This window comes from Genypterus blacodes, unplaced genomic scaffold, assembly GCF_046128005.1.
Source record: "Genypterus blacodes isolate CSIRO-AG114 ecotype Tasmania unplaced genomic scaffold, CSIRO-AGI_Gbla_v1 ptg000067l_1, whole genome shotgun sequence".
Lineage (NCBI taxonomy): Eukaryota > Metazoa > Chordata > Actinopteri > Ophidiiformes > Ophidiidae > Genypterus > Genypterus blacodes.
The window spans coordinates 3,601,720-3,623,584 of record NW_027466879.1 but is presented as its reverse complement, the minus strand read 5'-3'; the positions used below and the strand labels follow the sequence as shown (position 1 = coordinate 3,623,584).

General features: G+C 43.4%; 2 protein-coding genes across 6 annotated transcripts; one reads left to right on the top strand and one right to left on the bottom strand.

The window, feature by feature from the left end:
* Window positions 1-362: 362 nt before the first annotated feature.
* Window positions 363-5,521, bottom strand: LOC143004917 (uncharacterized). Of its 3 annotated transcripts, none has more exons than XM_076156095.1 (3): window positions 5,303-5,521; window positions 1,771-2,972; window positions 363-1,728 (listed from the first exon to the last, which is right to left on the bottom strand). In XM_076156095.1, exons 2-3 carry the CDS (start codon window positions 2,962-2,964, stop codon window positions 1,084-1,086), a joined length of 1,839 nt encoding a protein of 612 aa, XP_076012210.1. In that variant the 5' UTR covers window positions 2,965-2,972; window positions 5,303-5,521; the 3' UTR covers window positions 363-1,083. The 3 variants fall into 3 exon arrangements, with proteins under 3 accessions (XP_076012210.1, XP_076012211.1, XP_076012209.1); XM_076156096.1 differs by having other exon boundaries at window positions 363-1,800; window positions 1,849-2,972; XM_076156094.1 differs by having other exon boundaries at window positions 363-2,972.
* A 4,805-nt stretch (window positions 5,522-10,326) lies between these two features.
* dync1li2 (dynein, cytoplasmic 1, light intermediate chain 2) lies at window positions 10,327-21,852 on the top strand. 3 transcript variants are annotated; one of them, XM_076155539.1, is made up of 13 exons: window positions 10,327-10,474; window positions 11,200-11,273; window positions 11,450-11,566; window positions 11,668-11,898; window positions 14,292-14,455; window positions 15,289-15,382; window positions 15,549-15,684; window positions 15,885-15,996; window positions 16,110-16,169; window positions 16,375-16,419; window positions 16,534-16,651; window positions 17,356-17,484; window positions 18,315-21,852. In XM_076155539.1, the coding sequence occupies exons 1-13, from the start codon at window positions 10,389-10,391 to the stop codon at window positions 18,329-18,331; spliced, it is 1,383 nt and encodes a 460-aa protein (XP_076011654.1). In that variant the 5' UTR covers window positions 10,327-10,388; the 3' UTR covers window positions 18,332-21,852. The 3 variants fall into 3 exon arrangements, with proteins under 3 accessions (XP_076011654.1, XP_076011653.1, XP_076011651.1); XM_076155536.1 differs by having other exon boundaries at window positions 10,328-10,474; window positions 18,310-21,852; XM_076155538.1 differs by lacking the exon at window positions 16,375-16,419 and having other exon boundaries at window positions 18,310-21,852.
* The last annotated feature ends 13 nt before the right edge of the window (window positions 21,853-21,865 follow it).

The following is a 21,865-nucleotide window of genomic DNA, read 5'->3' as shown; positions in this document are numbered from 1 at the left end:
GCAGAGTGTGCAGCCGTTGCTTTGAGCTTCAGCGGCGATGTGAGGGTGAGAGTGATTACATGAGGATATTCACACATTTCACTACGTTATGTCGTTATTTGAGCGATTTCGACACGTTGGCTACGTCACCCACGTTCCACCATCCAAAATATTAGCTATGTGCACAGTGGCCTAAAGGACGTTGCTCTTATTGGTTCAAATCTGACCTCCGTACAGGTTTATACTGTCAACAAGTGGTCTGAGCTTCACAGAGCCCAGGCGTTCAATAAATAATGCTGTGTCAATGCTTCCTCTGAAACTATAGTCACAATCATGAGGTTGGATTTTTTGGAATTGTGAAATTAGTTAAGACTTACAAGCAGTTATGATTATCCACATCTTTATTAGCAAGAAAGTCTGTTCCATAGGTTAGAGTAAAATAAATAGACTGCAGGTGAAATACATATCAATCTTACTATGAACCCAGTGTCTCAGACAATCCTGAAACAGTGATATTGAAAGACTGAGAGAAGGCATGAGAAGAAAAGAGGATCAGGGTTCTGTAGGCTATAACAATCTCTTTAATTCTCTACACCAAGCCATCAATTAAAAATGAACATTCCTCACAGGTAGCATTATTATAAAAGGCCAAACATGTCATTAATGTATTTTTCATATAGTAATGGAAAGGATATATGAAAGTCTAAATCAGATAATATACTAATATTGAATACTGTTCCAATAAACCCCAGTGTAACGTTGCTCAGGCTCACACATAGAGACGGATAGATTGATTTCTTTCGCCCAATTTCACTGCTATGTCCAGTACTGTTACTGCCGTCTGCCTGTCTGTCTGTCTGTCCGTCACGTCTCCACTCTATACTTCACCATCACACTCGATATTTAGCTCTTTCTCTTCATTTCTATCCTGAAGTGGTTGCATTTCTTGTTTTGGTTACCCAAAATAAAACATCCATTTGCCTGAGTTACCACAACATTAGCATTCAGAGAGCCTAGCTGTGTTTGTGTTATTAAGACGGCTTTTCTTGGACCATCAGAAGAATAAACTGAATTCACATTAATTTGAAAAAGATCAGCTTCTGTTCAAACTGCTTGGGTGACTTCAGTGCCGATAGCCTCCATCATGTCAGACACTGCATCAGGAGCTTCCTGCTCGTCCCCGCCCAGGAGCACATTCTTTTTCAGTTCAAAGTCATTCTGCTGCTTGATAGGTGTCTCCTCAGGCTTTCCGTTACCATTTACACATTCCTCTGTCGGTGTACCGGCAGTGACACCGTTGGATTGTGCGCACTCTCCGTTAACAGTAGGAGCTGCTTCTACCTCTGCCACATCCTCCGCAAGACAAGGGCTCTTAGAATCTCCGTTCTCCATCTTGATTTCTTCCTCGGCCTCTGGTTTTGGCACATCTGCCACAGAAGCTTCGACTTCCACCTCAGACTCAGCAGTGATATCTGTAGAAACGGACTCGGAGATGATAATCTCAGGGACAGGTTCGGCTGCCTCTGGCTCAGCTGCTTCCTCTGTGGCCGGGGCTTCAGCCTCAAGTGGTTCTGCTGCCTGCACTTCAGCTGGGACCTCCTCTGAAACCTTAGATGCTGCTTCCACTGCTTCCACCATCTCATTTTCTGTAGAGTTAGATGCAGCTAATGTTGGCTCGGACTCAACTGCAGCTGCAACAGTCTCTGGCTCAGGTTCTACCTCTGGTGCTTGCTTAGGCTCTAATGCCTGCTCTACCTCTGGTGCCTGCTCTGGCTCTGGTGCCTGCTCTACCTCTGGTGCCTGCTCTGGCTCTGGTACCTGCTCTGGCTCTGGTACCTGCTCTGGCTCTGGTACCTGCTCTGGCTCCACTTGCACCTCTGCTTTGGCTTCTGCCTCTGCCTTTGGCTCTACCTCTGACTCTGGTTGAGCCTCTGGCTCTGGCTCTTCCACTGCCATTGCCACTGGCTCTGCCTCAGTCACTGTCACTGTCACTGGTTCTACCTCTGGCTCTTCCACTGCCATTGCCACTGGCTGTGGTTCTGCATCTACCACTGCCACTGGCTCTTCCACTGCCGTTGCCACTGGCTCTGGTTCTGCCTCTACCACTGGCTCTGGTTCTGGTTCTACCTCTGGCTCTTCCACTGCCATTTCCTCTTGCTCTGGTTCTGCCACTGCCACTGGTTCTGGTTCTACCTCTGGCTCTGGTTCTGCCACTGGTTCTGGTTCAGCCTCTGGTTCAGGTTTTGCCTCTGGTACTTGCTCCGTCTCTGGCTCAGGTGCTTTCTCTAGCAACGGCTCTGGTACTGGTGCTTGTTCTGGCTCAGGTTCAGGCACAACCACAGGCACTGCCGTCCCCTCCACAGTGGCTTCTTGTGCGGTAACAGTCTCTGCAATGGGTTCTGGCTCAGGCTCTGTGGGCTTAGTGTCAGCCATCTCCATGGGGCTGACAGAAACAACCTGTGGAGCTTCTGCTTGGACTTCTGGTTCTGGCAAACATTCTGGGGCTGCAGCAGGTTCCGGTGCAGGGAGCTCTTCTGGTGCAGCAACAGGTTCAGGTTTCACCTCAACTGGCACAGGTTCTTCTGTTGCAGCCACAGGTACCGGCTCTTCTGCTGCAGGCTCCTCTAGAGCAGCTTCCTTTGGTGCCGGTTCTTCAGGTGTCGGCTCTGGGACTGAAACAGCCTCTGCTACTTGTGCAGCAGGTGGCTCCTCTGGTACTGGAGCTGATTCCTCTATGGCTGCAGGTTGGGGCTCCTCTACTACTTCCGGTGCAGCTTCAGCTACTGCTGCCACAGATGACTGTACAGCTTCCTCCACTACCTGTGACACCACCTTGTCTCCCTCAGCTGCCACCTCATCTCCTGAGGGTGGGGAAGAGCTCTGCAGTGTAACTTCCCCCTCAGCTGCTGCTTTGGTTTCATCACTATGCTCTTTGGGGTCAGTGACATCGTATCCCTTCTTCTTCTTGCTCAGTTTGCCTCCCATGGTGTCTCCTAGGAAAAAGAAAATGATGGTAAAGTCATTTGAAGCAGATTCTTAGTTCGTAAAGATTGTTTAGTCTGATCTGTTGAATAATAAATAAGACGTTTAAAGCATCATTGTCTTCTCTGAAAGTTTCCCCTGTACGACATTAAATAAAGGACAACTGCAATAAAATAGAAACTACCAGAAATACAACCATCTAATGTCAGGGAGGCATCAAAGTGCCTTCAAATGGGAGTAAGAGTGTAGTTCCTTCAAATATAAAACCATATTCCATCAGAGGAGAGAACTGAGAGAAGCCCAGTCTGAACAGTTTTCCTCGAATACAAAAACACAATGCATGGGAAGCTCACTGAGATCTAAGGACTGCAGTGCATTCAATACCCTCTCAGGAATGTCGGATAAGGCTCTGTGCCAGATCGCTGCACTATTCTCAACCTTTAGTCATTTACATCTACAACAGTTCCTCCTCGTGTTCTCTCTCAGCACAACAAGCTTTAAGCGATACAGAATGAAGGTTAAAGAAAAACACACATGTACAAACCACGGGATGTGTTAGATACACACAGGAGGAGGTGTGAGAAAGTTAAGAAAGGTAGTTGTTTCATAGTGTTCCACTGGTTCAACAAGTCTGATGAAAATCTCTTGTTTAATAAGCTCCCTGTTACGTTCTTCTGCTGTGTATTTAGTAAACTTACAGTATATTTGCTTCAGTAAAGGCAAACTATTACATCTGCAATTTACATTTGAGACAAAGTGAGTAGAGGAGATCAAATCCAGAGAAATCTACATCAATAGAAAAGCACAATAGTCTGACTCGTATGTTCTATGCATGTTCTCGGCCACAGTGTTCTCAGTGCTGTGGTGGCAGAGGAAGAGTTTGAGATTACAACAGAATGCGACTTCCTTTTAGTGACAAAATAGAGAACTGGAACTTCAACTTTATGTAAAATGAGCCTGAAAATAGGTGTCACAGCTTCAGTGACCTGTTACAGTCTCAGAGGAGGTCTTAGAACACTGTATGGTCTAATCTGAACACACACTTCTGGTTTACACTCCGGGTTAGAAAATATTCAATTGGATTATTTCTGTACCATTTTTTTTTACAATATCAAAAATGCATGGATACATTTTGTCCATTTGCCCTCGGGCAGCGTCGAGAACAAACTGGGAACTGTCCATAGTGCTGCAATAGAACAATCAAGACGGGATGCGCCACACGCCGGGCTGCGATAGGCTGCACGTCCATTACGCCCATTAACAGTCTGCTGACAGGTCCAATGGCAAAACAGGCGATCCTATGCGCTATACAGCTACATCTAAACCACTATTACTCCAGTTTCTAAACCGAATTCTTACTAATTAACCCTTTTATCGTCGTCTTATTATCGTATTTTGTACAGTATTCCATCTTTTTTTTTTTTGTTGGTGGTACTCCAGCCTTCATATGAGACAAAGCAGATTCCACACGGTGAGATCTGATAATTTCGCACTTTCGCTGACATTTCGACACTAATTACAGTCGAGGTGGGCAGATTTGCATCTTGACAGAGGAAAAAAAACAGGAAAAACGAGACGCGATTTAGACAAAAGAACGAGATTCCTACGGGTTTCTGGTGGGAACAAAATGATCGGCTTGGTGTAATTTGGCAGCGGGGAGTGATTCTATAGTGGGCTGAGCCATATAGGTGCGACAGAATGAGCCTGCTGCACTGCACGCTGCTGCTGCTGCTGCTGCTGCCCATGCACACTTGAATGATAAAGGCTGGAGAGGGGCTCCATCCCCCATATCAGCCCCCCCGCCGCCACTTTTTCCTCCTTCTTCTCCCTCTCAGCCCTTTTTCCGTCGCTATATTTGACTTTTAAACGCCGGCACATAGATGAGAGACTCAGCTGGCCGCGGCGACGCGTTTACGCGCAGCTGGCACACGCACTTTCGCAAGTTTACTCCTCCACGCTTTTGCTTTTTTATTCCACGAGGGGGGTCCGTCATGGTTTCGGCCTTTACGTGGGAGATCACACAGTGAAGACGCGGTGTTCCCGGAGCAAATACAAGCAGTGTGAAAGACGACAAGACTACACCTGGTGTTTATCGAACTGTATAGCCTCGAAATGTACACATTTGCTTTTGGGAAAGATTACGAGAGAACAATCGATTGACTGCAGCACATAGAAGTATCATTCCCTCATCTTTTCTTTCAACTTAATCCTACTTCAATTCTCTTTTTCATTTACTCATTTTGCCATTATTTTCTGTACTACTTCTTCTTAATGAAGTCAAACGGAATAAAATTCAAATGGACGAAATGAAAGGTGTTGAAACCAGTCTGATGTAACTGACCTGTGTGTGTGGAGAGAGAGATCTGTTGGGTTCTTCTGCGAGCTCCGGATGGATGTCACAATAGCGGTAGAAGCCCCCTTTGGAGAGAGAGAGAGACAGCTGCACAGATTCCGCCCCTGCTCTGCTCTGTGAGGTGCAGCCTGAGCCCCGGTGCTGTAGCTGAGGAGTGCCCCTCACACTGATCCAGACATCTGTCGCTATCACAATCCAGCCTACCCCACTGCTGCTCCCTCTGCATATACCCTCCCAGTCCTTAACCCCTCCTCTCCTGCACACACACACACACACACACACCCACCACAGTGTGATCACGCTGAAGATTTTTCTGTGCTACAAATTCAATTTGAGAGAAGGATGCGGTGTGAATGTAAAGGTAGTGGATTTTATATTACATTTGAACGGTATTCTGCTCATCTCACATTCCGTCTCCTCTTCTCTGTCTATTAGATCATCTAGAATTGATGACAGTACGAGACGGCATCCAAGCAGCAGTATCATAGCTCTATCAATTATGGATTAATATAGTGATTAATTATAAATGATACTGTGTGTTCGACACTGAACAGAGGCACTCATTGTTTGCACACACACACACACACACACACACCATAGAAAATCGTAGTGATTCCTTGAATTCCTCGTTTCCATTTTTCTCAGTGGAGTAACATGCTTGCTCATCTTCTTGTGTAGCAAACACACACACCAATAAAGTGACATCATATGTACCAAATGTCAAGACATGCATAGCCATGTAAAAGCATACTGACTGCACTAAGCAAATTGATTTAAATGGTACAGAAGTGCTTAATTGAATCTACATGATGACAAAAAGTGATTTATATGAATCCCATTATAGATGTACACAAGAACAAACAGTCTGAAGTATGTGTGTGTGTGTGTGTGTGTTATCCAGTGCTTGGCTTTAAATGTATACATGACTGTGAAGCTATATGAAGAGGATGGGAGTGTTACTCTCACTCTCTATTCTGATGCATTGTGCCTGGTTGCTATTTGCCTTCTACGTGTTAATGGGCCACGCTCGGTCTCTGTGAGACTTAATGAAATTCAACAACCGGCCCTTGCAATTTAACCCAAGAGGGACAGTGGAGACAGCAGACAGCTCATTTATCTCCTCCAATCAAAGCGTCTACATTAATGAGATATGATGCATGCAGAGTTATACGGCTCGGCTCATTCCTACTTGTAGTCTTCTAGCATTAGGAAGGATGGGATTTTTATCTTTTCCTGATTGTGCACACAAACACGTTTTTCCAAATTGTTTATTTTTGTGAAATGGAGCCACGAGAAATCAAATTAGTTTGAGCGATGATTTGATTATGTCAAACTTTGTCTGTCAGTAAGGCATTCTTCTTAGGAATGCTTATTATGTTACCTTACCTTATATATGAGAGGGCCCTGGACCATATAGAATATAATGTTATATTATATTAAACTGTTTACTGGATGGATTTGCTTTCTGTTGATTTTCAGGATTCTTTAAATAAGCATTTGTTTCAATCAGAGTTTTGCAGATGTTGAGACTGGAGTATTATTAAGAGGACAGCACCCTCTACTGTCACTCTACACACACATCTAACACATACTAATGAGGGACTGCAAGCAAAACATGTTTAACACACTTCATATGGAAGACCATTAGGAACATCTCACATAATAACCCTCAGGGGAGTTTAATCTGTTACAATGAACCAAAACACAACACAAGTGTGAGATTCATGCAGAAGGCTCTGGTTTATTGGTTAGAGAGAGAGAGAGAAGGTCAAACTATTTTGCTCTCCCAGTTGGCAGCGGGGTTCCATGGTGACAAAGGGGCAGGAAAGGTTGGGTTTCACATGATGTGAAAGGTCTGGTATGCACTCCCATGGGAATAACAAGCATCCCAACCAACGACTTCACTCAGATGAGGGACTCAGACATATGGGGGAGCCTGAGGAAAGCCCCCTAAAGCCAATGTTCAAAGCTCAACTGGCTGCAAGTCTAGAAGTGTCCATGAGGTGTAAAAAAAGGTTGTGGGTGCTCAACATCAGAGTAGTAGTTGTATATCTTAGCCCTGTTTATCAGCTTTATCAATTGATTCAAGAATGTGTTCATAGACTATTTAATGTTGCTGTCACGATTGTTATTTAACTTTCTATGGGCATTTACAGTACAGACGATTTCATTAAATATTACTTTCTGAACTGATTGGACCTGATACAGAACTGATTAGTGTGTATGCATGTGTGTGTGTCTGTTTGTGTGTGCATGCGTGCTAATCAGCTGCTATGTGGCTGCATGTTGTGACCTTATGCATGATCAAAAGACCATTAGGGTTAGAAAAATTAAACTGAGATTGATTTTTAATGGTGCTATGTAAGATTAGACTGCCAAAAAATGTGTGTGCCTGTGTGTGTGACTCACATAGATGTCGGTCAGTGTTGACTTTAACTGCAGCTGTGATACACAAGATTTCTATCTAATATTTTTGAACAGATTTTCCACTGCCTCCTTTTGTCTGGGCCTTGGGCTCTCCTCTCCTCTTGCTTCTCTGTTGCCAGCCCACACTTCCCTGTCAGCTCAGTGATGTGGCTATAAACATGTGGGTGTTCTCTGCTAATTCTGAATCTGCATCAACAAAATCTGTCAGCTCCCTCATGACAGCAGAGGGGCAGAGTTGTGTACACATCTCTGCTATGCTTTTTGGGTGGCGTCTTTATCATTGTGCTCCTACAGAACTTTGGGCTGGGTCGGGAACCGTTTGTTGTTGTGGGCCTGTAAAGCTCTTTGATATAGTGTATGTGTTACCAAATAAACTTTACCTGACTATCTATAGGTAGAGGCTATAACAAATACATATAAGACAAGAGTGAGGTCTACACAGAACTTTCATATTTCTATATCTTCTGATAGTGCTTTGATAATTTCCTCTACTAGTGTGTGTGTATGTACGTCAATACAACACACAACATTCCTCCAATCATCTCCAAACCTGCCAGAAACATTGTTCAGGATTCCATTTCTAGGTTGTGTTTTATTGGCATTGCTAAATTATAGTAGTGGGAGACGTCACAATTATAGCTGCAGGAAAATGACAGCATGTCAATAGTGATGAACTACAGAGTGGGAGTGTGGCATCATAAATGATTTAAGCAACCTTGAGCCAAAGCAATATGTGTCAAGGAAAGCCTTCCTCACAACGGCAGAACCATGATGATCTTCCCTAAAAGGTCAGGATCAAGAGAATGAGTGAGGTGGCATCTTCCTCAGCCTGTGGTCACTCCTGTCCAGCTCTACACAGCCTTCTCAACGGGTAAGAGAGGCAGCAGTGTGAAGGCTTTCATTGAAGGTGATGAGGAGGGCATAAGATAGATGGATATACTTTATCTTTATAACAAACAATAGTTTATAAGGATATGCTATAATATCAAAAGAGGAAAGCACATTTCCTCCAATTAGTTCTGTATAGTTTGTAGGCCAGTCTTCATCAATTTAATCTTTAGGAAGACATGAGCGCCATCTACCGGGGGCAATCACCGGTAACTATTACGAATGACTCAAAAGCACTCCGAGTGCAAAACTCTGCCAAAAGAGGAAACATGCATATGAGGCGGACTTGGGACACAACACAACACCACAGCTCTCTGGGTTCCCTCACTGTAATGATATAACATGTGACAGGGACTGCATCAGTTCACTTCACACCCTCTTCTCAAAACACTTTCAGCTCCAAATACAAACGGAATACCACCAAACATTTACACAACCCAAATAAAATCTACACGGCAAATATATCTTAACATTTTAATTCGGTGCTGACAAAATCTAATAATTGCAATGATAGCATAATATATTGTCCTGTAATGATACAACATGTGACGGGGACTGCATCGGTGAACTTCACACCCTCTTCTCAAAACAGTGACGGAAACATGAAATAACAATATAAAACAAAAGCAAAGTAAAGTAAAACAAATATGCCACCTTCACGTGTCTAAACCACCACGGGATGAATACAGCGACACTGCACGCGCGCACACACACAGCATTAGAAAAGAAACAATACGCTTTAGATTCATTTTAGTTTCCCCATAAGAACTTCATTACCCACAATGCAGCTCTCCAACCGCGGCAAAAAACAAACAGTTCAGAACAAGGTGATATTATCTCTTGTTTAGCTTCTAAATACCATCAATTACAGACTTCGGCTTTAATTGCTCCAAACTTCTTGCATCACTCTCTCAGAACAAAGCAATTCTACTGTGAATAAAACATTGAAGTGCATTTTAAAAGCGAAATGCTCCATCGACATACCTGTGTCGCTCAGCTCTACCCACACACGTTCTCCCGAGTACGTACCACTGTGCACTGAGTGCAGCGGGGATTTCACTAAAATAAAATAAAATAAAGGGTACATACAATATTACCCTTTAGTTAGTGTTGAACAAACTCAAAACAATATTGAGATTGCCCAATATAGTTACCGAGTATTAAATAACATTACTACAATAATAGAGGTAACTCCCTCTCCTCTCCTTACTGACAGACAAAATATCCCGTTTCTGAACTATACCAACTCAGTGCTGCGGATTAAAGTTAACTGGAATTCCAAAACACTCCATGACACATGTAACATATTGGGCTTTGATCTTTATTTGTTGAAGGTAATGTTGTTAATGTTAATGTGGTCATGTTTTTTGATAGGACGGATATATACAGGTGCTCACAAGGTAGAAGAACATTTTAAGAACTTTATTTACACGCCATGAAACAGCATCAGGTCAAATCATTAAGAGTATAGGCGAATATTATAATTATTGAATATTTTCTTAAATTTATACAATCAATCAAATGGCATTTAGATTAAATCAAATTACAATTTACAAAAAATTACAATTACAATTTTAAAAATATACTTATTATAACAATTTGTTTTCCAAAAGGTCGAAAAGATGCTGGATTTGTGAAAGCGGTGTTCTGCGGGCTCAGGCGGGACGCAGCAGGCAGTGAATGTAACGCACCCCTGTGAGGGCGGCGCTTGTGTTGGCCAGGCAGCAGGGCCTTGCCTTTGTGGCTACAGAGAGAGAAGATGGCTCCCGTATTGGAGAAACAGCTCTCGGGCGCAGCCGGGGCAGGCGACAATAACAATGAAGAGGAAGAGGGGCAAAATCTGTGGCAAGTTTAACTTTGACTTTAACGGCGTCTTGTCTTCCTTTGAGTTCCTTTGTGGAAAGCGATACACGCCGCGGTTGTGCTTTGTCACTGCCGGCTCCTCCTCACCAAGCACCGGCCCGGCTAGCTGGAACATTAGCTCAACTAAAGCTACTGCTTAGCTACACTGTAGTTAGCCAAAGGTTTGCCAGCAGTGATTTTTGCTGATATAATCTCTCCGTTTAAATGTCAACTGCGTAAATAAAGATTTAAATGAAGACGATCATTCGCAATGTTTCATAGTTAAAATGATTCACGCCACGACTACATCTAAATACTTGAGCTATTTCAGCAGGATACAGCAAGCTAACGGCTAAGTTATGCAGACATAGATTGTAGAAAAACAGGCGGGTTTAGACAGAAATAACCACTCGGTATACTTCAGAAAATGTTAAATGAAACGGGCTCCGCGGTTTCAGATCCTGATCTGTAATCTGCCGGTTATGGCTTCTGTCTGACTGATCGTTTCCTGTTGGTGAGGTGGACACATCACTGAGCTAACTGTCAATGGGCTAGCAGAGCTGCAAGAGTGAACTGCCACTGCTTTAAGAATGCCATGACGTAATCGTATATCTTGTCACCATTGCTGTGAGATCGGGCTGTGAGATAAGAGCTGTCATCGTGTTAGAGGTGCAGTCCAGCTTTCTCTCGCTCTACTTCACTGTCTGTGTCTTTGTTATTGCTTGTAGGACGTCAATACTGAGCGAAGTCTCAACTCGGTCAAGTTCAAAGTTGCCATCGGGAAAGAATATACTGGTATTTGGTAAGTTCTTTTGAAAATTAGTAAGGTAGAATGTTTGTTTTCACCTGTATACATGCATACATATACAGGATAAGGTGTCGCCATGATATTATTCTTATTGCCAACTGTAAATGCTTCCTGCTATCAATGATAACAATAAAAATATTAATAACAACGATGACCTGATGTCTTTCCAGGGGAGGATGGATCAGGAAAGACAACACTTATGGCAAAACTTCAAGGAGCTGATCACAACAAGAAAGGGAGGGGGTTGGAGTATCTGTACTTAAGCGTCCATGATGAGGACAGAGATGGTAAAGTTAAATAGCTGCAGCTTCTTATTGTTCCACCCCAGAATTGAGAAAATAGTCAGAAGAAAGTGATAACAGCCTCGCCCTGTGCTTTTCTGTTGCAGACCTTACTCGATGTAACGTATGGATCCTGGATGGGGACCTGCATCACAAAGGCCTGCTGAAGTTTGCTGTGTCGGCTCAGTCACTACACGACTGCCTGGCTGTATTTGTCGTGGACATGTCACGGCCCTGGACCATAATGGAGTCGCTGCAGAAATGGGCCAGTGTGCTCCGTGACCACCTAGACAAGCTCAGGATCCCTCCAGAGGAGATGAGACAAATGGAGCAGAATAGTAAGTACTGCTTGACTCTAAATGGAGTTTACTCTGAGAAATAAACATTTAGCTCACAGCTCATTGTTAATGTTTGAGCGTATTACATTATAAAGCTGATTTTACTATAGCGCCTCAGAACATCTGCCAATTGGATCTCAACAGTTTGATACAGAAAAAATGAATATCAACATAAATCACATTGAATTTCCTTCTTATTTGGAGCCATGCTTATTATTTTTCATTTACATCAAATATGACTTAATCCAGGGCAATTGACTGACTTCATAATATCAGGCTCTAATTGAATCTGGCCTTACGTATGAATAACTCTCTCTGAGGCGTCTTAAGTAGCCAGGGAGGAAGAAAAAGGAGGCTTGCGTAATCAGATCTGGACTGACTGCTGAAAGGATAAGAAGGTTGTTCCACCGCGCAGCATTGAAGGCGACCATATAACATTACACATTGTCATGAATGTTTCTAGGTCATGGTCAGAAAGCTCCCGTGATCCTCAGCTGTGTGTGTGTTGTGACTGCGGGCGAGTCGTCCAGATCGATGCTGCGACGCTGCGCTCAGATGATGGGGCTCCTGATGGTTTTCGAGTGGCTCATCTTTGACTTTATGAAACGACTCTTTTGTGCTCTGAACGATTCGGGCTGTTCAGACAAATTAGCTCAGCCTGCAGGGGGTTGATAGTGTTTTGTTTGTCCTCCCCTGCTTGCTGCCATTTCATTTAGTAGTCTAGTAGAAATCAGCTTCTTTAACTCATTTGATTGGTTCGATCATGTCTGTTAAATATGTTCAAACATTGTGTTGTGCCTCTTGAAACGTGGGACAGAGAAAAAGGAAGTTGGGAGCCAATTTTAGATGATAATGACTAAGTAGGAGTTATTGCAGCAACTGCTTTACTCTTGCTGGTTTTTGTCTCATAGTTTTCCATTTCAAGTAGCTGTGTTAGATGAGCATGACTAGATCTATGTGGAGGAGGTGTCCCAGTTGTAAAACATCAACACTACCATGTGATCAGTAGCTGTGTGTTTGCATAAGTAGCAGCCATGACCCTCTTTTGATTATGGAAGGGATTTTAAATAAGACATTATTGATGCTTTGGGTAGTTTTTGAGACCCAGCTGGGGATTTTGGAGACTGTTGGCCCAACGTTTTTAGGGCAACTGCTCCTCTTCCTCTTTTGGACCCCACCCAGTGACATGTCCTGCCTTCCAGCTAGCGTAATGCATTTGATCTAGATGAAACATCTTCCTTTATTTGTGATAGCGGTAGCAGATGGATGAAGTGAGGGAATTTGTGTGAGTGAGTAAGAGGGACAGACAGCCACAGAGAGTCAGAGATAGACTGAGTGAGAGGTTTGTGTGAGTGGCTGTTGTCCAGGCACTCTTGCAGGCATCTTGCATCATGGCTCCCTCCCCCTCCAGCTGCAGCGTCAGGGGAAGGAAGGGACGTAAACCGAGGCGCTCAGAATTCTCTAAGAGGGCTGGACATTCTGACTCTGGCTGCCGGAGCTGTCTGCAGGATTAACTTAGTACTGGGCCGCACACTGAAAAGAACAACATGTCAGTCTGACTGCTGTGGCTTGTGACAAAACAGGAAGTCTTTTGTTAGCTGTAATGTATGGGGAAGGTATGCAGGCAAGCTTTATGAGTATTTTTGTTTTGAGTCTTTGTCACTGAAAGTTGCCTAGCAGCTGTTGGAAGTTGTTTTTGCTGTGCTAATCCTATGGAGAGTTGCACAGACCAGGCCGGCATTCTTTACAACCTCCTGTAAAACTACATTCTGCCCAGAACAGGAAGCCTCTTTCCAATCTAAACACAGGCTTCCAGCTGGACTACTGTCATTCAAATAGCTGCTGCCACCTTATATCTTATCTGTATCACTGAAAGGTCTTTGAGATCAATGTTGAATGCAGCCACTGAGAAGGTTTCCTACTGATAATCTACATTTCAGACATGGTCTTTGTGTGTGTCGGTGCTGTTTGACCTCACCTTTATTTGTAGAGCAGATAACCAGACCTTTGTGGGGTTAAAGTCGTTGTCTTTGTCCTTTCCCACTTTCATTTAGTCTGTAATGGTTTCCCTTTGCCACAGCAGTAAAAGTACAGAAACATTAACAGAATCAAAGCACCTTGCTCGGAGCCCCGGGCCACCATGGTGCAGTTTGCTTGGCCTCTGCCAGGCTGTGTGGGTTTCCTCTAAGGGCTCAGCATGGATTCATTCACTTTGTCTATTAGGTGTGTGTCACGATGATACAATAGTGAAATAATCCAAAACCTACAGTGGCTAGAATCGATGCCATCATTCGTCCATGGAAATTGTAAACAGAACAAGTAAGCGTTTTCAAATTGCTGTATGTAGGTGGACTAATGGTCTGAACACTTCCCTTCCCCTGTCCGTCCATTAGTGGTAAAAGCGTTCCAAGAGTACTCGGAGCCGGAGGATGCCACCCCAGCTTCCCCTCAGCGACGGGCCCCAGCAGGAGGGGAGGACGAGGCGGTCGTGCTGCCCCTCGGGGACAACACACTCACACACAACCTGGGCATTCCAGTGCTAATAGTTTGCACAAAGGTAAGGTTTTCACACAGGTTCCAGGATATGGAGCGTGAATACATGGTCAGAGTCCTGACGGTCAGGCAGGTCAGACAGAGAGCCATGATATTCAGTCATGATGCACTGGGTAAAGCTCTTAACTGAAGTGTAGAAGAGAACATTGTGCACTTTTGATTGTACTATTGAATGAACAAGTTGTCTGTGCTGCTTCAGCAGTGTCCTCCAGCTCACATCCTCTAATAAAAGCCACCATTATACTTGCTTGGTAGCTATACTTTGCTCTAAGCACATTTGTCTGCAGAAGAACAGCATGTTGCCCTCAGCAGTGCTCCATGTGCTTGCTGGGACTAGGAAAGGTCGATTGTGCTTTGTCTGTCGCCATTGCTTCTTGCAGAGCATTTACATTTGGCCCATGGTTATCTTTCATTCTCTGCATTTTTAAAGGGTGCATGATAAATCAATAGAGGAAAACGGGGTTCCTCTTTATTTTGTGCGACTGCATTCTGCCTTGTTAATCAGACACTGGCACGGTCATGTTTAATTAGAGGAAATGCCTGCTCAGTGCTCAGATTAATACTAAAATGGGGTGAACAGCACTCAGTGATCAGCCCTCTCCCTCTTGTGGTCACTATGAAGAATTACACATTTTCAGAGGCAGGGTGGGGCTCTGTGGCCTGCATCTTGACATTGTTTTCCTCCCGGGAGCAAACGAACGAGATCGAATGAGATGGGTTTAGTTTGTTTGGGCTCACATGCTGCTCCAAAAACAGGGACATTTGAAATTGTAGTCTGTGCGAGTGCTGATACTTTCTTACATTTGACATGAATCTGTCTCTCTTTTTCCTCCTCAGTGTGACGCCATCAGCGTATTAGAGAAGGAGCATGACTACAGAGACGAGCACTTTGATTTCATCCAGTCCCACATCAGGCAGTTCTGCTTACAGTGTATCCTCTTGCTGCACAGAAATGCATGTATATTGTTCCCACATCAACATCAAACATTATATCATTTGCTAAATTGAATTGAGAACATTATTACAAAGGAGCCAGCCAATGGTCACTTCAAGTTAATCCTATCTTCTACTGCTGCCGCCTTAACACAAGCAAACAGATGGAGCGGGTCTGATCTACACCTCAGTGAAAGAGGAGAAGAACCTGGATCTGCTTTACAAATATATAGTACATAAAGTGTATGAGTTCCAGTTCACCACAGCGGCCTTAGTGGTGGAGAAAGATGCAGTGTTCATGTAAGTGAAGTCCTGAGGAAAATGATCTTAAGGAGATGAGGCAAATTGCCAAAACAGTTCCAGATTTGTGTTTTCTTTTACTAATGTCAGTAAGTTTCTTTGTTTTTACCGCCGGTCCCAAATCTTTGAATCCCTTTTTTCCATATTCACTGCCATAACTAAGTACTAAATATTTAAATCTGTCTCTGTGTTCCTGTTAGTCCATCTGGATGGGATAATGAGAAGAAAATTGCAATTTTGCATGAAAACTTTTCAACAATAAGACCTGAAGATCAATTTGAAGACGTCATCAATAGGCCTCCAGTACGAAAGGTACAGAACTTAGAGTTTAACAATTATTCATTCTTGTCAATATTCATTAATATTGTATTATATTGTGCTCACATTGTTTGATGGCTCTTCTTCTCTATTGCTCTTCTTCACAGCTTGTTCATGACAAAGAGATAAATGCAGAGGATGAGCAGGTGTTCCTAATGAAACAACAGGTAAGTGTCTCTTCACCACGTTATGTATCTCACGGTATTACTGATGTAGCCACATTCATTCGTTTATGCCACAGTGTAGCAGTAGAAAGTCTTTTCCAGGGAGTGTTGTGTTTCCTATGCTTGTTTAGATCGCTCAAACAGTGACATATATGGTTGATATTTGCTAGACCGACACCCAGGACTCATTTTTAACTTTCCCCCTCAGTCTTTGTTAGCCAAGCAGCCAGCCACACCACCAAGAGGACCAACAGTGAGTGTGTTTACATCCCTGGACATTCATCCTTGTATCTTCTTTTTTTGAGTGTACAATCCCAGCCATTTGTTTGCGACAACAGCATCCTAATAACTTCTTGTTATGTTACAGGAGTCTCCAGCAAGGCCGTCCTCAGCTTCCCCCAGGCCTGCGGGTCGTGCCGGCCAGCCCAATGTGACCAGTGGCTCACCATTGACAACTGTCAAAAAGCCTGATCCAAACTTGAAAGGTAAGAGCCCCGTGACAGCGGTAGATGTTATATTGGAATTATGAAAAAAGAAATTCACAGCATTCCTGTGTTCTTAGATGTCCCTGTAGCTTACATCATTTGATTAAATATGGAGATAGGGGTAGACAGGCTTGTATAAACCCTTAAAGTTACACTGCCTGCTTTGATCGTTGTAGTATAAAACTCTCCACCTCTCCTCAAAGTGTTTGAACACTGCTCCCTGGAGGTCACAGCTCCTGAAGAAGCCTTGAGCTGGGGCCTGTTCTCTGTGCAAGGATGAATTAGTTAGCAGGATTTAATTGTTAACGATTTGGCATGATCCTGGATCTGTCTGATCTTGGAAGCACTTCAAGGAGCCGTTGTCATAGCAACAGATCTGTGCGATGAAACCCGCATAGGAGCAGGCTTATTCAATGTTAAAAATGATCACAGCTGGAGACATACACAGGGGAATAGTGATGACAGAAAGGATGACATCATTTAAACTCAACTGAAATGCAGAACTGATAATAGGACAATAATATACTGTGCACAATTAAATTGCCAACTTTTGCATTAAATTTGCCATTTTTCACTGCTTTCTTATTATTGCCTGCATATAATAATGTTACACTCTTTGTAGCTCTCCCTGAGGATCTCCTGCTTGTTATTCCACAGTATTTATATGTGGAATCAATTACAAACATATCTCGTCTGTTGCGTAGGAGCGGCTGCCAATGAAGGAGTGCTGGCTAACTTCTTCAACAGCTTGTTGAGTAAAAAGACTGGATCCCCAGGCAGCCCAGGGAGCGGAGCAGTTGGAGCGGGAGTGCAGGGGTCCGCCAAGAAAACAGGTACGACCTGCCAGGTCTCTCATCCACAGTCTTCCTATCACTCCACCCTCTTTCCTTGTGGTTACCAGTTGTCCTTGTATAAAAGCCAAAGCTGTTTTAATTTGGAATAGATTAATGTGGGCTAATATCTATGGCACACAGCCCACATGAGCACAATGCAGATTTGAATCAGATGATAAGAAGGAGTAGAAACGGACCCTTCTGCTGTCTGGAGGTTTATCTCTACAGCTTGACAGAAGGTTAAAAAAGGAGACCGGTTGTCGTCTTTGTCCACTCTGACCCTTCTGACACCTCAAGGAGTTTACCCAGGCCTGTATGCAGCATGTGTCACGTGACCACAAAGAAGCAATCACAAGCTGAACGTCAGTCACTCACATTCATGTACTGCAGTTTTAACCGAGCTGTTCCCTTCTTGTTATCTCACTTCAGTAACCTCGAGTGTTTTTGCATGTGTAGCCGCACCTCCAGCAGTCATTAGTCCTGGGCTAATGGGTGAGATGAGGAGGAGGTGAAAGGTCGCATTAACCCATCTCTCTGCCTGAGTCCATTGACATGTACTTGTTGTTTTCAGCCCTGAGCAGCATTAACATCTCTACTAACGCTGAAAAGAGAACCCATGACTGTGTGTTCGTTCTCTTTGTGTAATGATTAATACTGCATGTGTGTTAACTGGCGGCGTGCCACCGCTCTTCAGCATGGGACCGCATCCTCATCCAACCGCCATCCATCCGCTTGCTGGCCATAAAAGTTTATAAATGAACACAAACAGACACTACAGGAGATTACTTTTGGCTTTTTCTGTCCCGATTTCTTTATTTTCCCAAGGGCAGAAGCCGGGTTTGACTGATGTCCAGGCGGAGTTGGACAGGATGACACGCAAACAAGACTCCGTGGTTTCAGCTAACAACACACCACCGCCGACGGAGAACGAAGCGTGAAGGCAACAAAAAACGGCTGCATGGCCCCACCGCATTAACACTTTCACAAACATGTACATGATTAGCAACGCAACATTGACCAAATTCCCAATATCGACCTTATTCAGCACACTTAGTGGTTACGCCAAAATGATTTTCAGACGCTGCGGGATACGCAGGTGCTCTGGCGAGATGGGAAGAGTGAGGTAACGCAGACGAAGGTGTTTGAGATGTTACGTGTTGACGGCTTGGCTTTATTTCCGCCCTCGCTTCCTCTGTAAATGTTATTTTGTGAGGGACGTCAGCTGACGGTAACGTGTGCACACTCCCTGAGGGTGGGACAGATGTGCTGGAACTACAGGCGCCTCAGTTTCTGCTCCGGTCCTGTGGTTCAGCTCATCTATAGGAAGGAATTAGGTTGCGATTTGGAACGGTATTTAAACTCTAAATATATTCAAGGAGGAAAATAATTAAAACACTTGAAAGAATATGTAGTGTAAAAAGGTTGGATACCATGCTGATGTATTTATACTAAAGGTCCTGCTCCTTATTTTGTTTTTCTCTGCACCATTGATTTGTTTCTGGAAACAGTCGGCTGTATCACACAACGTTAAAACGCCACAGATGTCTTGACACTAACACAACAAGTCCTGATAGCTGATAGGATACCGTACCGTCGGCCCCATTGCTCGGGCCCGCGTCATCTCAAAAAGGATTCTGTAAATACAAATATCAACATTTCTATTCAGGTTTAGTTTTTCGATTTTGTAGGAAAATGCAATTCTGTCCAAATTGGGTTCTTTGACTAAATGAGACCGGTTGGGCACTGACAGGCGTCGAGGATGCGACAGAATCCCTTTCTTTTGGCTGCAGGTGTTTGTGTGTATATTTGGGGAGGGGGTTGGGCAGCATCTTTCCTACTATAACTCCCAAGTGCCTGGCACAGTTAGCTGTTCGTGTCATAGTAGAGGTGCTTGTCTACATTAGAGGAAATGCACTGTAGCACCGACGGTTTAAAAGGTTTTTGTCCATTTCTTGTCGTCCAAATAATTTATTTCATTTTTATTTTTTTTTTGCTTTTTGTACAACAAGCCTGTGGTCTCTTTATTATTTTCAGAAATAAACGTTCTGGGGCCTAGTTGACAAGTGTTCAATGGAGTAATAGATTGAATGCCTTCATAGAAACTGTAAAGGCTGCTGATTCAGACGTAACCACATGTTGAAACCTTTGGGTCCCCTCCACGAACACTCACTGTGGCTTAAACCACTCGCTTTGCGGCCAAACACACACACACACACAATGATTTGCCGTGGCTTGAACAAAATGGGTTATCATATCCCTCAATGTTTGACAGCACTGCCCTTCTTTGGTTTCACATGTTTGTATCCACACTGTACTCGGCATGTCAGTTAAAAACATTCCCAGCTTCTTCTACGTGATGTAGCCGTAGAAACGCACCTCCCTAGGAATCGTGTTTGTCCGGTGTTTGTCCGGTCAGGTCTTGTTGTTTGTCATCTTGTTTGAGTGCCCAATTAAAAATAATGACGTTTGCCTTCAGTATCCAGCTCCCAGGGCGCCCCACTGGGCCCCCTGCCTTTTACAGGATTGCTACTAGTTGATCTTTGTGTCCTTAAGGGGTTTCCTAATTGTCTTATGCCATTTCTGTTCACTTGTTAATTAAGACATACCGTACCATATCAAATGATCTGTAATATTATTTATGGTTTTCACGAGGCCATAGTCAAATCAAAATGAATGAAGTGTACATTGTCATTCTAAGATCCTTATGCAAGGCCCCCACTTAATCCTATGGATGTAGCACCTCAGCAGCTTTCACAGATTTCGTGGCACTTGTAAAGAGAGCAGCTATTTGTTATTCGACTAACAATAGCATAAAAGTAACTCGGAGAGAATTGGAAAATGGAACCAAAGATGCATATTAGTCGCTGTTTCCTGCTTGTGTCGTTGTTAGTAATCCATATGATTAACCAGTGGCCATTTTCTCCTTCCCTCGCATGGAGCCTTTGCATTCCAAATGTTGGGCCTGCCTATAGAGTCTTGGGTTTAATGCCCTGACACGAAGTTATGCATAGAAGAAACGAGGGTATACATGCCTTACTCAAGCATATCTGTGGTTTTAACTAAAGTTGGGTTGTGTTTTTGGTAGAGTCCATTCTCTAAACTGGATAGAATACAATGCAATTGGAGTTGACTTCTTTTCTGTTTCTGTTTACTCTGTAAGGGAAAAACCACAAGACCAAGACCACATTGGTGTGCAGAGTCTCAGTTTGCATGATTTCATTTGTCGTAAACGATAATGCTACACTTGCTCCGGACTTACTTTTTGATCAGAATGAAGATCTTTATTATTATTTAGTTCTAGTTTTGTCTCGTGAATGGGCGGAGTGTGTGTCTGGGGATCTGTTGCTGAAATGAATGAAGCACAATAACAAGAACATCCAGGAGCCACGCCGCCGCCGCCACATGTTGAAATATAAGCACTTTCCCTTGGACAGTTGTATCGATTCCCTGTTGCTACAGTTCAGATACAGAATGCATATTTCTCCTCTCGCCTTGCCTTTTACACCTTTTCGTAGTGAACTGCTCTTTACAAATGTACCGACACAATAACCTTGTGTTCCTTATCTGCATTTGCTGCTTAAGTTATGGAAAAAGTGCCCCCTGGTTGTTATCTATTCAGAGTCTCTGTGATATTGTGAATTTGATATACAGTTGTCTATAAATCTGTCATTTCACCTTTTTTAAAGGACATCCTGAAATGGATTCACCAAACAAATGCATTGTTTTACAGGTTCAGACTTTTTGCCCATTTAAGATTATCTGTAATGTGTTAACTTACTCCTTAGACGTGAGTTTCGTTGACCTTTTTGGTTGAATCCAGACACAATTTTAGATTTCAAAGAACACGTCTCCCTCTTCAATCTGATCAGTCACTTTAATTTTTATTGACGAAACCGTGGCCACATTTGTAAAAAAAACTAAATTGGCGTAAAGCCGAGTGGGATGAAGCTCTCATGCTGCTTGGTTTCAAACTTGCACTTGCTCTTTGTAAAGTTTGAGTACTGCTCCCAAGATTAAATGAACAATTGTAACTTCTTTTTTTTTTACTCAAACCTAAGTTGCAAGTGACTCCCTCTGTGTGTGTTAACTGATTTGCCTTTTGCCCCTATTGACAGTATGCTATACATCCATAGGAGACTATAAGCTTCTGCTTCCAGTCCTTTCTATTCAGGATACCAAGACTTTGTAACCACTCAGCTGGCTGCATTCTGTCCTGAATTAATTCAGAATTTTGATTGTATGACTTTAACACAATTATGTAGCCTCTAAGCTGCCATGTGGATTCTAGCTTCTTACGCTGACAAAGATAAGAAACATGTCTGTCAGACCTGGCTTCAATTAAACCAAGAATCCAAACTTTGACTTTCACATCTGTGTCTTG